This window comes from Parasteatoda tepidariorum, chromosome 9, assembly GCF_043381705.1.
Source record: "Parasteatoda tepidariorum isolate YZ-2023 chromosome 9, CAS_Ptep_4.0, whole genome shotgun sequence".
Lineage (NCBI taxonomy): Eukaryota > Metazoa > Arthropoda > Arachnida > Araneae > Theridiidae > Parasteatoda > Parasteatoda tepidariorum.
The window spans coordinates 63839706-63856502 of record NC_092212.1 but is presented as its reverse complement, the minus strand read 5'-3'; the positions used below and the strand labels follow the sequence as shown (position 1 = coordinate 63856502).

The following is a 16797-nucleotide window of genomic DNA, read 5'->3' as shown; positions in this document are numbered from 1 at the left end:
TAAACATTATGCGATTTTATATTAGAATAAAGAACTTGACTATTGTGTCTCTAAACATTGAAATTAATTATTGTGTATATCAGGGCTGTCCAACTGGCGGCCCGCCAACTTCTTATTTAGGCTGATCGGCCTCTGTTTTCCTGCTAAAATGTAAGCAAATTGTTTTATAATCCTTCTGTACCATTGTTTTATAATTAATAATTCAACTATTAATTGTTATTGCATAAGAGGTTATTGTTCAACTTTTTCAAACTGCGGCCTGCCAGGTGATCAGTGACCGGAATTCTGGCCCGTGGGCTCTGTGCAGTTGAACAGCCCTGGTGTATATGGTGATATTCTATGAATTACTTTTTCCAAATGTTATTTCCAAAAAGCATGACTATGTATAGGAAATTGGTTTTTATATCAATTAATTTAAATTGTTTATTTTTTTATGCAGTTTATTCTTTTGATTTGTTTTATTTTATTGGACATATAGTACTATAGATAAAAATTGGATACTGATTCGTATTACACTAATTTAATTAAATCTTTCGAATCAGCTATCTAAATTGCTGAGTCCATTCAATGATTTAAATTACCTTAATGAACTGATTCTATCGATTTGATTCATTTACTAGATGTTTCGTTTAGCCTATTCCAACAATACATGTAGTGCTTAACATAAATTGGTTTTTATATCTTTTATGTAGATTAGTTTTTATAATAACTTGTTTGATTTTGTCACATATTTAAGTGGAACGCTGATAAGAATCTACTGAGTTGCTCTGATGTTTCGAATCAGGCAACCAAATCACTGATTACAAATAAGGATTTGAATCACCAAAGTAAACGTATGCTATTGATTCGAAGCAATAAAAAACGGGATATTGATTATTCTCTGAGCCCGATTCTATTATAAAAGTAAACTAGTAGCGAGCATGAAGTTTGTTTAGTATTGTAAGCTATTGTCTATAATTCTTTATGTATCTTTTAATTTTTCTGTATAACTTTTTTTTGGTGAATTAAATAGCATATTATAATAAGTTTATTTTAAGCGAAATGCAAAAGATGCAAATGCAACAAAATACGATAACAAAATAAATACATAGAAATAAATATTAGACACGAAAAGCCTTACTATTGCGTATTTTTCGCTATTTTTTGCAGAGTTAATTAATATTTAGTGATGTCAATTGCCAGTTGTACAATCGTTTGTGCAATATTTTTTATAGTAAAAAATACATTCATTTTTTTATCAGTGGTACACAGCGTTACGAAAAATTTAGAAAGGGTACACAAAAGTTATAAGTTTGAGAAACGCTGTCATAGAGCAAAGGAAAAAGCTCTTTCTCTTTTTTTACTCTATGAATAAGCTCCGCCCCCTTAAATACAGCCGGTTTTCCGCCGATGACGTCAGAATTCAGGACCATTACGGCATTCATCATCTTCCATTACAGCGAAAGCACGTGCCACGCTAAGGTGAATTCAAAAATGGCTCCAAGTGTTCACTACAAGTATTGTATTGTAGCAAGTTGCAATAGCTCAACATTTAACACACCAGATAAACTATTTTTTAGTGTACCAAAAAGAGAAAAAAGACAAGATTGGTTAAAGGCCATTAAGCGCGATGAAAGTAAGAGTCGCAAATTGTCTGAAACTTCTTCATTGTACTGCTGCGAAGATCATTTTACAGTAAGTTTAATTTTATAAAATTGTTTTGCTTTTAATAAGTTTTGCTGAATGAATCGTTCATTTAGCTGAATTATTTGAAATGCCCTGATCACATCAATTTTATTTTTTTTTTCATTCTTTTAAAATTAAACCATTTTATTCTTAAGGGATAATCGTGTGCAGGTTCTTTTTTTTTTTGCATTATTGTTTTCTGTTTATTTATCATTTAATTCCTTTTGTTCTGCTTTAAGTTCTGCATCCAAAATATCTGCACTTTTGTTATTCACTTTATTTAAATCGAAATTTTAGAGTTAAAAATTAATTAATGTTATTTTTGTGCAATTAAACAGAGGAAAACGTTATTGAGAATTAAAATAAAAAAGGCTTAGAATTATCTACGTCTCTTCTAAAAAATAAATTTAAGTAGAATATTTTAGAAGTGAACAATAATAATAAAAAAATTTCGTTTTTATTTACATAATAAAATTTTTTCATTTATATAATAAAATTTAAAATCTTATTCATTTCTGTTTCCTATTCATACAATCAAATCATAAAAATAAAAATTCAAAACATTTCATATTTTTTCCATTACATTAATAGTGAAAATAAAGTAGTACTAACTAAAAAAGCCAATTAATTTCAAAAGTTATTTTATTTTATAACCGTCGTTGAACAGTCGACCCAATTTCATGGGTTTACGACTAATAATGTTCAACTCCGTACCCTCGTAATTTTGAACCAATCCAGAAGACAAGGAAACTCCTGGATCAGTACCCCCAGAGGTATTGATTTGTTATGGGAACATGGAGGACTTTGTGACTCGACAGATTTAACGAGCATTAGTTACCATTTACTACACGGGGAGTCTTCGGCAGGCGAGGATCGAACCCACGACCTCTTGGACATGGGTCCAGAGCCCATCCGAACAGGCTATACCGGTCTCAAAAGTTATTGAAGAAAATCCGCTTTTTGAAAGCAGTTTCAACATTTTTTTTATCATTTTATTTTATTTTGTTCTGCTGAAGAGTTCCCACTGAAATTTTCTCAGGATGAGGGTGCAACCATAAAAAATATTTCTAAAATCATTTTTAAAAATTTTTAATAAGAAATGTTCTAAAAATGTTTAGAAATAGTCAAAAAAATAAAATAAGACATTTTGAAAAGCTATTTGCAATGATTTAGTTATTGCCATTAAACCAGCATATATTTTAAATTAAATTTACAGTTTTAATAACATTTAAATTTTAAAAAAATGGAATTTTAAAAATCATGATTTATTTAAATTCTTTGAACTACATATGATAATAAACGCAAAAGAAAAACAAGACAAAAACTATTAGGTGAAAATTTTCAACGGTTCTTGTTTCTGTGCTAATTTGTATCATAAAATTTTAGAATAGCAAAATAACGTACATAGAAAATTTTTAACTTTAATTAGTAAATAATTTTGTTTTGAAAAATAGCAAGAATTTCTTACTGTATTTTTTATAAATAAGAGTTATATAACATTTTAAAATGGCAGAATCGATATATCCGATTTAAAAAAATTGTATAAAAAATTTTGAATTTAAAAAGTATTAAACATTTTTTTCTCCATCTCTAAAAAAATGCATAATTACTTTTTTTTATATATACTTAGCTTTTTTTAAAAAAAGAAATCATAATTAAGTGGTTTTCTTTTTAGTTGGAAGAGGACATGGAAAATTATATGCGATACAAGATTGCCAACAATGTGAATTATAAGAAATTAAAGCCCGGTGTTGTACCACACGTTTTTTCATATCAACAGTCGACTGTTTCTAAGGGACTCACATATAAACGCAGACGATACCACCCAGGTACTGTTTGTCTTACATAAGTACTCTTCCAGACATTCGTCTGGACGTGTGGCGGTGACTATGGTAACAAGATATGACTATTTAAAGTAGGGGTGCGGGGTCTCTGTTTAGGAATGGTTTCGGCCAAAGAATGCGGATATCTTTCTTCGATCTATTGTGAATATTGTGCCCTTGAGTGAAGAGAAATAAGCATTAGGCCTGAAACATCGCGTTCGATTCCTTTATCTTTTCGCTTTTTCACAAGATTCTGTTTTAGAAAAATTTATTTTCGTTGTAAACTTTTTTTCTATTTTTCATCTTTTAACTTTTTTGAAAAATGCCTTTTAAATTTAAAAAAGGTGAAATTATAAAATCGCAAGCGCGTAAAATTGTGCACAATGTATTTGAGTTTTTTGCTAGTGAAGCTAAGGAAAAAACCCTTAAAATACCGCTCCATAAACCATGTCTAAGAACATGTGTGGCAACTGGAGTGTCAGACTTCACACTTAGAAAAATAAAAAAAGAAGTTGCCTGTTTAGTTGAAGATGGTGTGTTGCTCTCTCCCGGAAAAACCAGGAAAAAGAAATCTGACGGAATTGCTGGTAAGATGTTTTCGACATAATTGTATAAAATCGTTTAAAGCAGTTCAATGTTTTATTAATAAATTTCTCATCGATAAATTTAATATACATTGTAAATTGGTTATTGAAAAATAAAGAAAAGTAAAAATAAAATTGCTAATAAAAAATTTTTAGAAATATTTTTTTAATAAATGGTGAGAGAAACTATACAGGTTACATAAAATAAGAATAAGAAAATGTAATTAAAAAAATAAATAATAATAACTTAGATAACTTCAGATGCTTTGATTGGTGTTGATCGCTGATAGTTAAAGACTTCATCCTAGTTGTGGTAACTTGCCTTCTGTTAAAAAAAATAATAATAATAAATAATAAAGATATTTAATATTTCTCCGACATAGACTACATGAACTATTTCTATTTTTAGAAAAAGTTTGATGTCCTTTTAAAATTAGAGTTAATAAGTTTAAGCGCTTCACTTTTACCAGAAAATTAAACTAATAAAGGAAATTAACTGCTTTAAAAAATGTGCAAGTTTAGAAATTAAACCATCTAAAAATCAATGAACATTCACAACGAATAGCACAAAATTAAAAAGTAACTTAAAAAAAAAAAAACATGCACTACCCTTAATGTCAGAATTTGTTCAATTTTTTCTTCTTTGTATTTAAAAAATAGCCACCGATTGAGTAAAGAGAATCATTTATAAATAAAGAACGAAATATCCATGCGAATCTTAAAAAAGTTCTTGAATCAAATAAGTCTCCTTGTGGTGGCTTAGTCAGCCCAATCTGGTATAATTCCCAGATATACCAATCCCAAGACTTCCCTGGTATACCAATCTGGTATACTAAGTTATCATCGAAGCTACCCACCCTTAACCCTTTCTCTCCGACTGTCACAAATACTTGCCAGCATAAAACCGTATCAATCAGGGTAAAAAGATACTGCTGGTAATCAAAGTATTTCTTTAGCAGTTTATTTGTGGGCAGAGTTATAATTGTTTGATTTATTTAATTCACCATTACTTTGTTCAAAATAAAACTATTTAGTTATACTTTGAATTAACATTGATTATATAAATATGATTAAACTGATTATATATATATGATTAAACTAACCATAATTAAAGTAAAAGCAAAGTAAGTCTGTCAAATTAGCAACGACTACATTTAAGTTACCGTTTTTTATTTAATTACAACTTGATTCTGATTTTGTACGAATCCTTTTCTGAATCACCCGTCCCCAAGGGGTTAAATGCGCATTTTTGTTTCCATAGCACCTGACAGCCTCAGACTTTGTGGCTGGATGAGTACTTAGCTTAGGTTCAACACAGGTAATGAATACGCATTTTATTCAGGTAATGAATGAAACTACATACTTGCAGCCAGCAATAAAAAAATGTTTTTCATTTGGAATTCATATGTTAAAAATACAAAATAAAACATTTGTATTTTACAATAATAGAAGGTGATACTTTTTTTTAACCATATTTTATAGTGATTTTATTGACAAAAATAGCAATTACTACTTAGTTTTGCAATTTTTATTCTTTAGCTATCTTTTGTCTTTAAACATTATGCTATTTTATATTTGAATGAAGAACATGACTATTGTGTCTCTTAACAATGAAATTAATTATTTTGTATATGTTATGAATTATTCTATGCTATGAATAATTCCTGTTATTCTATGAATTACTTTTTTCAAATGTTATTTCCAAAAAGCATTAATATGTATAGGAAACTGGTTTTATATCAATTAATTTAAATTGTTTATTTTTTTGTATAGTTTATTCTTTTGGTTTGTTTTATTTTATTCACCTTTAATACTATAGATAAAAATTGGATACTGATTGGTATTATACTTTTTTCAAATGTTATTTCCAAAAAGCATTAATATGTATAGGAAATTGGTTTTTATATAAATTAATTTAAATTATTTATTTATTTTTTTGTATAGTTTATTCTTTTGGTTTGTTTTATTTTATTCACCTTTAGTACTATAGATAAAAATTGGATACTGATTGGTATTATACTAATTAAATTTAATGTTTCGAATCAGCCATCTAAATAGCTGATTCAATTCAATGATTTAAATTATCTCAATGAATGAACTGATTCTATCGATTTGATTCACTCACTAGATGTCTCGTTTAGCCTTTTCCAACAAAATATCTAGTGTTTAACATAAATTGTTTTTTATATCTTTCATGTAGATTAGTTTTTATATTCTTTATAATAACTTGTATAATTTTGTCACATATTTAAATGGAATACTAACAAGAATCTACTGAATTGTTCTGATGTTTCGAATCAGGCAACCAAATCACTGATTGCAAATAATTATTCGAATTACCAAAGTAAACGTTTTCTATTGATTCAATTTCGAAGCAATAGAATACGTGATATTGATGACTCTCTGAGCCCGATTCTACTATAAAAGTAAACTAGTAGTTTGCATGAAGTTTGTTTAGTAGTGTTTAATATTATAAACAATTGTCTATAATTCTTTGTGTATCTTTTAATTTTTCTGGTTAACTTTTTTTGGTGAATTAAATAGCATATTATAATAAGTTTATTTTAACCGAAATGCAAAAGATGCAAATGCAACAAAATACGAAAACAAAATAAGTATTAGACACGAAAAGCCTTAGTGAAAAATTTACACTATCTGAAAATCTCTAATAGCAGCCTGTTTGTCGCAGGCGCAGAATGAAAAATCGTTTCTTGACGTCATTTTCCTGTAGAAACCCGGATGCTTTTGTTGATGACGTCACAAAACACTGAACTCGCTACCTGTTTTCATATTCGTTACTTCGTATTGATCAAGACCGCAGCATTTAATGGCGGAGCATAATCTGCTTTAAAATTTATTGTCACCGTTACTATACATTCTAGAAATTGTCGGATTTTAATTTGTTTTTAAAATCTTTTTAGTTCAGTTTCATGTAAAAGTGGCTGCTTTTTATGGCTAATGAAGTCATACGTTTTGTTCTATGTTGTTAATTTTAATATTTTTTTTATATAAAGATTGCTAATAAATAAGGCAATGACAGGACGAATAAAATCAGAAAGACGTAGCAATTATAAATACTGTATTGTGCCTAGCTGTACCAACACCACTTGCAGAAATCCAGGGAAGTTATTTTTTGCAGTACCGAAAAATGAACTGAAACGAAAAAAATGGTGTGCAGCTATAAGTCGACACGAAACTGAAATTAGAGAATACTCTTTAAGTTCTTCTCTATATTGCTGTGAGGATCATTTCTCGGTAAGTACACTACTAAATTTCTCTATGTTATATATATTTTTTTATCTATGTTTTGAAAGGAGATATTTTACTATAAATATTAAGCATTGACAATAGTTTGCGCTTTTTAAAAATACAGGATGTTCTTTTTAATTTATATTTTTAGAATCCTTGTCAAAAATGAAGTTACATTAACAGTCGCAAACTAATATTTAAGCCATGTAAAAAGCAAAAATTCTTTTGAAATCTAATGAATCACTACTGAAGAAGGTAGGACTGAAAACAGCCAAACCAGTTTGCTTTGCCAGAGGAATTGAAAAGCGATTATTAGAAAGATCTTCCAGTTTCATAAGGCTATCAAACAGTTTTTTGTGTGTTACCTAACTTCCTCAATAGCAATTCATCAGATTTTAATAGCGTTTTTTTTTTTCCCTCGCTTAAATATTAGTTTGTGACACTCTGTCGCAGTGGTTCTCAATTTTTATTTTTTTATTTTTGCTGAACTCTAAATGGCCAACCATCTAAATGCGGAACCCAGACTTTATAAAAAAAACGTATAAAGACAATCCTGAACGCATTAGAAAATGAAATATTACTCTTTTGAAAATATTTTCATATTATAAATATTATCCATGTAACGCAAATGCGGGTTAGTTCCATCAGAAAGTCCTCCTCAAAGACAAATCTCCCCCAATACTTGTTCCAAGAGTTCTCTTGTCTTCTAGATTAGGTTCAAAATTACAAGTCTATGGAGTTGAGCATTAGCATTCGTAACTCAAAATTGTGTAGGCTGTTCAACGACGGTTATAAAATATGAATTAAAATTTTAAAAAGTGGGGGCAGCTCAGGGTATAGAGCGTCCGCATTCCAATGAGGGAACCGGGTTCGAATATCAGTGATGGCTGGTCGATACGAATTCCGCACCCGGCTCGCACCAACCATAGTGCTTACGAAAAATATTCTTAGCAGTAGAATAATCACGGGTTAAAGTCCCCTTTGCCCTGAGACTGACATTGGAAGATTTTCGTGGTTTTTCTTACCGTGTAACGTAACTGCGGACTAGTTCCATTAAAAAGTTCCCACGAAGGCAAACTTCCCAAATACTTGATTCAGAAGCCTCTTGTCTTCTGGATTGTGTTCAAAATTACTAGGCTACGGAATTGAGCATTAGTTGTCATAAATCCAAATATTAGGGCGGTTCAACAACGGTTATGAATAAATTTTTTTCTTTGTTATGATTTACGTCCGACAAGTTGAATTCCTCGAGCTTAATCTAGTTTAGTTATAAATTTATTTTTATTAGTGTGTATACGTAAGCTGAAAATAAATAAAATAAGCCAAATTATGATTTTCTATTAAATTAAAATTAATAAATGCAATAATCGTTGAAATGGTAATTAGGGAAGCATATTTCTTTATTAACGAATTAAGTTATTTTATTTTGATTCGAAATGTGCGATGAGAAATATTTTTAAAGCTTGTCTATTTTCATAATTTATTCAATACATTGTTATTAAAAAAATAATATTTTCTTTAAAAAAACAACAACAACAAAACTCGTTATCTCTTTTGTATTAACGATTTACTTTAAATTACCTCATGAAAACAACTGAAATCTTAAGTAATTATTGGATTATTGATAGAATCAAAATGTGACTACAAGTTTTTTAAAAAAAGTTCTAACTCTTGGAACCCCTTTAACTATTGATAGTATCAAAATGTGAGTACAAGTTTTTAAAAAAAAGTTCTAACTCTTGGAACCCCTTTAGCTATTGATAGGATCAAAATGTGACTACAAGTTTTTTAAAAAAAGTTCTAACTCTTGGAACCCCTTTAACTATTGATAGGATCAAAATGTGACTACAAGTTTTTAAAAAAAAATTCTAACTCTTGGAACCCCTTTAACTATTGATAGGATCAAAATGTGACTACAAGTTTTTTAGAAGAAGTTCCAACTCTTAGAACCCCTTTAACTTTTCACGGAGCACAATTTGAGAACCGCTGCTCTGTCGTATATACTTTTTATCCTTCATTTTTGATGAGGAGTCTAAAAAAATATAAAATATCGGCAAAAAAATTATGCTCCAAAACCCTTTTAAAAGTTATTCACCCTGTTCTACAAAACTTATTCAACCAAGAAAATTCTTATTTTTAGAGTTATATATAAAAAAATTGTCCTGAAAACTTTGATGATTGTAACTTGCAAAATTTTTTTTTATAAATCTGCAGATATTACCAAATTAATGTATATTTTTTCGAATTCTTGTAAAAAATGGAAGTTAAAAACTGAATTAGAAGAATTAGAGGATACTTATTAATATTTAGATAAGAAAAATTGAAAAGCGTTTCCAAATTTTGATCAATCACTCATGTTAAGAATAACAAAATAAAGGTTATGATAATCTAAAACCAGTTTAGTTGAAGATAAAGCTAATGGCAGTTCATATTTAAGGGCGATTTGTTTCAGTTTCACTGGAACAATAAACTAGATTTTGATGGTTTTAATCTCTCCTTTGCTGGGCCCGATATCAATGATTTTTGTTTTCAGTCTATGAAAAAAGTTTTTTCTTCTTTTAACGTTGATATTAGTTTGCACCTTCTAAGGTTTTTTCAATCTCATTTTTACGAGGATTTTAAAAATTTATATAAAGGACGGTAATTACGGAGCACAGTTAGACTCTTTGCTGCAGTTACTTATCGTACAAGTTCACTCTAGGGCAATTTTACCTTCATTTTTATCTAAAAATACATCATCATACTTAAATAAGCAAAGTTTTAAGTCTAATAATTGGACATTAACTTAAAGAGCTTTAAAAAAAAATGCTAACTTTTTGTTTATCATATTTATTGCGAACATCTGTACCTAATTATCCAATAAGAAAACTGTTCGTTTTAATCATGTGCTTGTTAAAAGACTTAAATTGCCTGTTTTTTTGCGTCATTTTTTGTTTTTAAAGAAACATATCTAATGATCCTTTTTCACTTGGATTCTTTCAGTTTAAAAAATACACGTACGAAAATTTAAATCATAAAATTTATATTTGCATTGTATTTGAATAAAATAAAAAATTCGAACAACAAACATTTATGAAAAAGATATCGATAATCCACTATGAATCCATAAAACCTGTTTGGCAAATGTTNTTAAGTGCTTTTAAAAAGTGCTTAATTTTCTTTTTTTCAAAATGAGATTTTTCCTTTACTATGTTGATTTTCGCTACGAATTATGCAAAAAGACACATTTCACATTGTTCTATTCAACGTTTTCACAATTCAAACCCAATCAGTCTACTTCGGCGTATTGTCAGTCCGTAGCGTATGAAAACGCTATTCGTTTTACATGATTCAAAATTTCATGATTTTTGACAATTTCAAAAACAATACCAAAAGGTTTTTTTTTTCCGACATGACGGTTAAAACAAGATAAAACCGTCAATTGTCAAAAACTCTCCAACCTTGCCTAGTTATTATATTTTTTTAAAGTGCTTAAAAATATTTTTTGAGTGCTTGAAAAGTGCTTAAAGGGTGCTTATTTTTTTATTAATAATTTGGCTACGCACCCTGTTGATTCAGAAGTCTCTTGTCTTCTGGATTGTGTTCAAAATTACAAGACTTCGGAGCTGAGCATTAGTTGTCATAAATCCGAAAATCAAGACAGTTCAACTACTGTTATGAATGAAAATTTTCTTTGTTTTATCATTAGTAATCTTAAATTATGTTTTATGTTCGACAATTTGAACTCCTCGAGCTTAATCTAGTTTAGTTATAAATTTATTTTTATTAGTGTGTATACATAAGCTGAAAATAAATTAAATAAGCCAAATTATGAATTTTTTTAAAATTAATAAATGCAATAATCGTTGAAATGGTAATTAGGGAAGCATATTTCTTTATTAAAGAATTAAGTTATTTTATTTTGATCCGAAAAGTGCGATGAGAAATATTTTTAAAACTTGTCTTTTTCATAATTTATTTAATACATTGTTATTAAAAAAATGTTATTATTTTTTTTTAAAGAAAAACTCGTTACTTTTTTTTTATTAGCTATTTACTTTAAATAACATCATAAAAACAACTGAAATCTTAAGTAAGTAATGGATTATTGATAGGATTAAAATATGACTTCAAGTTTTTAAAAAAAGTTCTTTCTCTCTCAATCTCCTTAAGTTTTCCACCGAACACTACTTGAGAACCACTGCTCTATCGCTTATACTTTTTATCCTTTATTTTCGATGAGGAGTGTAAAAAATATAAGCAAAAAAATTATGTTCCAAACCCCTTTAAAAGTTATTGACCTATTTTTGCAAAACTTATTCAATCAAGAAGATTCTTATTTTTAGAATTATAAAAAATTGTCCTGAAAACTTCGATTGTAACTTACAAAAACTTTATGAGTATGCAGATATTGACGAAATAAATGTATGCTTTTTCAAATTCTTGTAAAGAATGGAAGTTAAAAACTGAATTAGAAGAATTAGAGGATACTTATTAATATTTAAATAAGAAAAATTTAAAAGCATTTCCAAATTTTGATCAATCACTCATGTTAAGAATAACAAAACAAAGGTTATGATAATCTGAAACCAGTTACGTTGAAGATAAAGCTTAATGGCAGTTCATATTTAAAGGCGAATTTGTTTTAGTTTCACTAGAAGAATAAATTAGATTTTGATGATTTTAATCTCTTCTTTGCTGTGCCCGACATAAAGGATTTTTTTTTTCAGTCTATGAAAAAATGTTTTTTTTTTCCAAGTTGATGTTAGTTTGCACCTTCTAAGGTTTTTTTCTATCTCATTTTTATGAGGATTTTAAAAATGTACATAAAGGACGGTAATTACGGAGTACAATTAGACCTTTTGCTGCAGTTACTTATCGTACAAGTTCACTCTAGGGCAGTTTTATCTTCATTTTTATCTAAAAATAAATAATCATACTTAAATAAGCAAAGTTTTAAGTCTAATAATTGGACATCACTTAAAGAGCTTTAAAAAAAAAATTCTAACTTTTTGTTTGTCATATTTATTACGAACATCTGTACCTAATTATCCAATAAGAAAAACTGTTCGTTTTAATCATGTTCTTGTTAAAAGACTTAAATTGCCTATTTTTTTGCGTCATTTTTTGTTTTTAAAGAAACATGTCTAATGATCCTTTTTCACTTGGATTCTTTCAGTTTAAAAAATACACGTACGAAAATTTAAATCATAAAATTTATATTTGCATTGTATTTGAATAAAATAAAAAATTCGAACAACAAACATTTATGAAAAAGATATCGATAATCCACTATGAATCCATAAAACCTGTTTGGCAAATGTTAATAGGATACATGCAAGTGACGTCATCGTATCGATCCAGACTCGCTGTTGAAACGTTGTATTTGGCAACTGCTCTTTCCTTTCTATTGCGAGTAAAACTTGTCCGTCAAACATAAATAGATGGATTATCGTGTCGCACGATAATCTCGTAACTAATCAATTCTTTATTAATAAAATATGTAATTAATACTTTTCAAAACAAAAGGAATGAGCTATTAATTTTTATATAATAAACGAAAAGTAGCTGAACAGATTCTGGAAGAAATGCTTAACAGCAATATTGTTAAAACGCCATCTTATTTACAAACAACCGGCTGGCGCTGAGGTTATAGATCAGGTGGTTGTGTATCAGCGGCCTTCTTCTTCTCGACTTAGATTACCCAATTATTAACAAATATTTCGATCATTTGATGGGTTCGAGGAATTATGGGTTAGCTTCCTGCGGTACGACATTTAAAAAAAATTTGTGATCTTTTCATTAATGTATAATGTGTAACATTTAAGATTTTAATTTTTAAATTCACATTGCCTTAACCTATTATAAATACTTTGCTAACTTTTAACTTTGCTTCCATTTGTTTAGATAACACATTCGTATCATAATGTAAACTTTTAAATTCCTTATTCATTCATCGCATATGATTATCTTACGATAGTAAACGATGCTTACGTAAGATCGAAACGGGTAGGAAATTTTTTTTAAGGTATTGTGAGCAACCAGCCCATGACCTACCTTGAGTAAACAACTTTTTAACTTTGTATAAATGTACTTTTTCTTGGACAAACTTTTCGTATTTCACGTTATGATCTGATTAATTCGATTTTTTCTTTTCCAGGTACAAGATGACATGGAAAATTACTGGCGGTACCGAATCACAGGGGAAGCAAAAAGATATAAATTGAAAGAGGATGTTATTCCCCATATCTTTCAGTGTCAAATCGATAAATCACTTACTCCTAAAAAAAGTGCTTTGAATTTTTTTACTAGTATTAAACTTTCATAATTACAAGCAATCTGTTTCTATAGTTTTGGTAATAGCACTATTAAAAAATACCAGGGGTAATTTTGATTTGATAGGATTTTCTCACAGTTTAATGATTTAAAATAGTTTTTTTTTTTTTTTACAGTTTGCTTTGATCAATAAAGCATATTTAAAATTTACTTTAGCATCAGTTAAGATTGTATATGTTACCGGCAAAGTATGAAACGCCGGCATTCTATAGAATGCCTAGCCATAATGCCGGATGTTTTTAGGCAAGGTATGAAATATGAAAAGTATTGCATACTTTCCCGAGGCATTGTATATAATACCTAGGCATTCTATAATGACAAATGCTCTTTAGGCAAAGTATGAAGGGAAAAAAAACGTCCATATGAGGTTATTATGTAAATGATGTGCATTTCTCAGAAATAAAAATGTTATTCTGAGATAATAATGAGAGTGCCATTAAAAAAAATTTATTCAATTTATATGAAAGATGAAAGTTGTACAAAACATAATTTATGCTTTATAAAGGGAAACAAAATTTTCATATAAAAAATAAGAAATCAACCTACTTGTTGCAACATGGCAGGCTTGAATGACGTTTTGAATTTGTCATTTTTGAATGACATTTTGACGAATCGGAGATGTATTTTATACTTGCCGAATTCTCATTTGGCATTCTATAGAATGCCTAGGAAATGTGTGAAATATAAATCGTTTCATACATTGCCGACTAGCTTTAGGCATTATATACAATATCTAGGCATTCTATAGAATGCCGGATTCCAAATTTTGCCGGTAACATATATATTATAAAATCACTTTGTTCAAAATCTAGTTACTAGATAAAAAAAAATTATTAGCATTGATTATAATGATTCATATGATTATAATGATTTATTGATGATTCATATACAATGCCTAGGCATTCTATGGAATGTCGGATTCCAAACTTTGCCTGTATATTATAAAATCACTTTGTTCAAAATCTAGTTACTAGATAAAAAAAATTTATTAGCATTGATTATATAGCATTGATTTTACCTTATTACAAATTGCAAAAATCATTTGGTAATAACATATAGTGTATTAATATTAAGACTTGTACAATTTTGAGATCAATCGCAATTAAGGTCATAAGAATTAGGCTAAGCAAATCATTAATGTGATCAATATCAGAATGTTCAAATGTTTGAAACGATGTATTCCGATCAATAGTTTTGAAATAACTTATTTTAATTAAAGAATTTAAAGCATGTGATTTTATTCAGAAGAAAAATTAACTGGATTAAAACTCATTCTAATATGCAAATTAGAATGACGAATCTTTAAATTAATATATTTGTATAGAAATCGAACTACGAATCACCTGCGATGATACGAGTAATCGCTTCATAACGTTAACCTTTCACAATTCGGAGAAAGTTTTCGAAGAGAAAATCAACAAATGTGTCAATTAAGAATTGGTATATGCTTTATGAAACCTTGTTGTTTATTATGTTACTGCGACATATTGTACATTATATTTACATAAAAATAAATATTTGCTCTGTTGTGATCAGTAATTTGTTCCTAATGCAAAGTGTTAAAGCTTTTTCACAACAGTGAATTTGTTACGGCATTCATCTACACTTTGACAATAATAAGAATCAGTATAAAACTTGTTTATTTTAAGAGTTGCGATATTTGATTAGGACGACATATCTCGTTGTTGTTGCATTACTGACCTACGACATGCGTGTAAAACAAACGATCTTGTATAAACTTCGTAGAAAACAACATGTGTATTATTTCTAAAGACAATGTTTGAATTAACAATAGTCATTAGTGAGCTACTTTGGGCCAAATGTACGTAAAGGGGTGGGAAGTGCAAAAACGGAAGATTTTTGCACTTTAACTTAGCATACCGAACATTCATGTACGCATATTTTGCGTAAGCTCTGAAGATAGTACCTGCTCCACGCAGAACCAACGTGCGGAACCTACGTACTACGAACTAAATTTTTTTTCCAGCCAGTTGTACTAATATACTTTCACATTTTACAATATCGTTTTTGTAATGTCCTATTAACTTTTGTTATTCAGCGTTGCCCTATAGTTGTACATTACACAACATTATTTTTATTACTTTACATTGATCTTCGATGTTACGGCGATGTACAATATCGTTTTTGTAATTTTATTTTGATCCTAATGTACTCTAACGATGTATGATATCGTTTTTGTTATTTCACTTTGACTTCCGTTTTAATATTCTTAAACGTTGTACAATATCATTTTATATTGCCCCTTTGTTGTTCTAATATGCTTAAACATTATTTACGATATCGGTTTTTGTAACTTTTCCATTGTTTTAATTCACCTTTTTGCTGTACAATAAAAACGTTTCTGTAATTTTACAATGAACTTCGTTTTTCTAATATGCTTAAACATTGTATGATATTGTTTTAATATTTTTTTTTATATGCTGCGTACATTCGCAATATAATGCGAACTCTATTATCTCGATTTATTTCATTATGGTTTTCATCATCATATCTTTAAAACGATTATGTGATAAATGTGTCTAAAGAAAATCTTTGTATAAAAATATTACTTATTTATTTATATAAAAAAAAAACATTTGTATGAACCTTTTAAATATTGTGCTTTTTAAAACTATATGTGCAAACTATGTAAATAATATTTATAAAAATTTTTTCGCGCAATATTGATTTTATCGGTGGCATATCAAAAAAAAAACCGCAATCCAAATACTATTACTACTTTATCTTCTCCAATTCTGACCAAACATTGTTTATTTGTTAATAAACAAAATTGTTTATTCACAAATGCTTACGTTTTAAACTTAAAACGCCTTGATTTAGTTGTTATAATGAATTGTGTTTGGATATTGACTTGCTGATCAATGTTCATTTTTTTCTTGTTGCTAAGCAACGAGGTATGAGATTTCTGCAAGTGTTGGCCTATACGAGAGAAACGAATTCCAAACATACACTTGAAATAGACTAAACAGACAAAGCCTTCGTCAATCACCATTAGCGTCCTTAATCAACACCGATAGCTTGCACATATGTGCACCCATAACAGTCAAAGGGTTAAAGAAATAATCGTTTTCTGGTTAACTAAATAATTTAGTTGTGATTTGTATAAAAAAAGCTTAAAACTTTCTTATTTTTGTTTGTAT

At 28.6% G+C, this 16797-nt stretch overlaps 1 protein-coding gene across 10 annotated transcripts in view; it reads left to right on the top strand.

The window, feature by feature from the left end:
- LOC107443779 (THAP domain-containing protein 7) overlaps positions 1-16797 on the top strand; it is an 84268-nt gene that overhangs the window by 55527 nt on the left and 11944 nt on the right. The window contains exons 1-3 of one of the 10 annotated variants that reach the window (XM_071185487.1): positions 3520-4075; positions 7087-7327; positions 13461-13590. The exons of 8 other annotated variants lie outside the window; for them this stretch is intronic. In XM_071185487.1, coding sequence (XP_071041588.1) covers positions 7106-7327; positions 13461-13590 — 352 coding nt within the window. In that variant the 5' untranslated portion in view covers positions 3520-4075; positions 7087-7105. Of the gene's footprint in view, positions 1-1246; positions 1675-3340; positions 3495-3519; positions 4076-7086; positions 7328-13460; positions 13591-16797 lie in introns of those variants that run through there. One more of the 10 variants, XM_043048347.2, reaches the window with a different exon arrangement.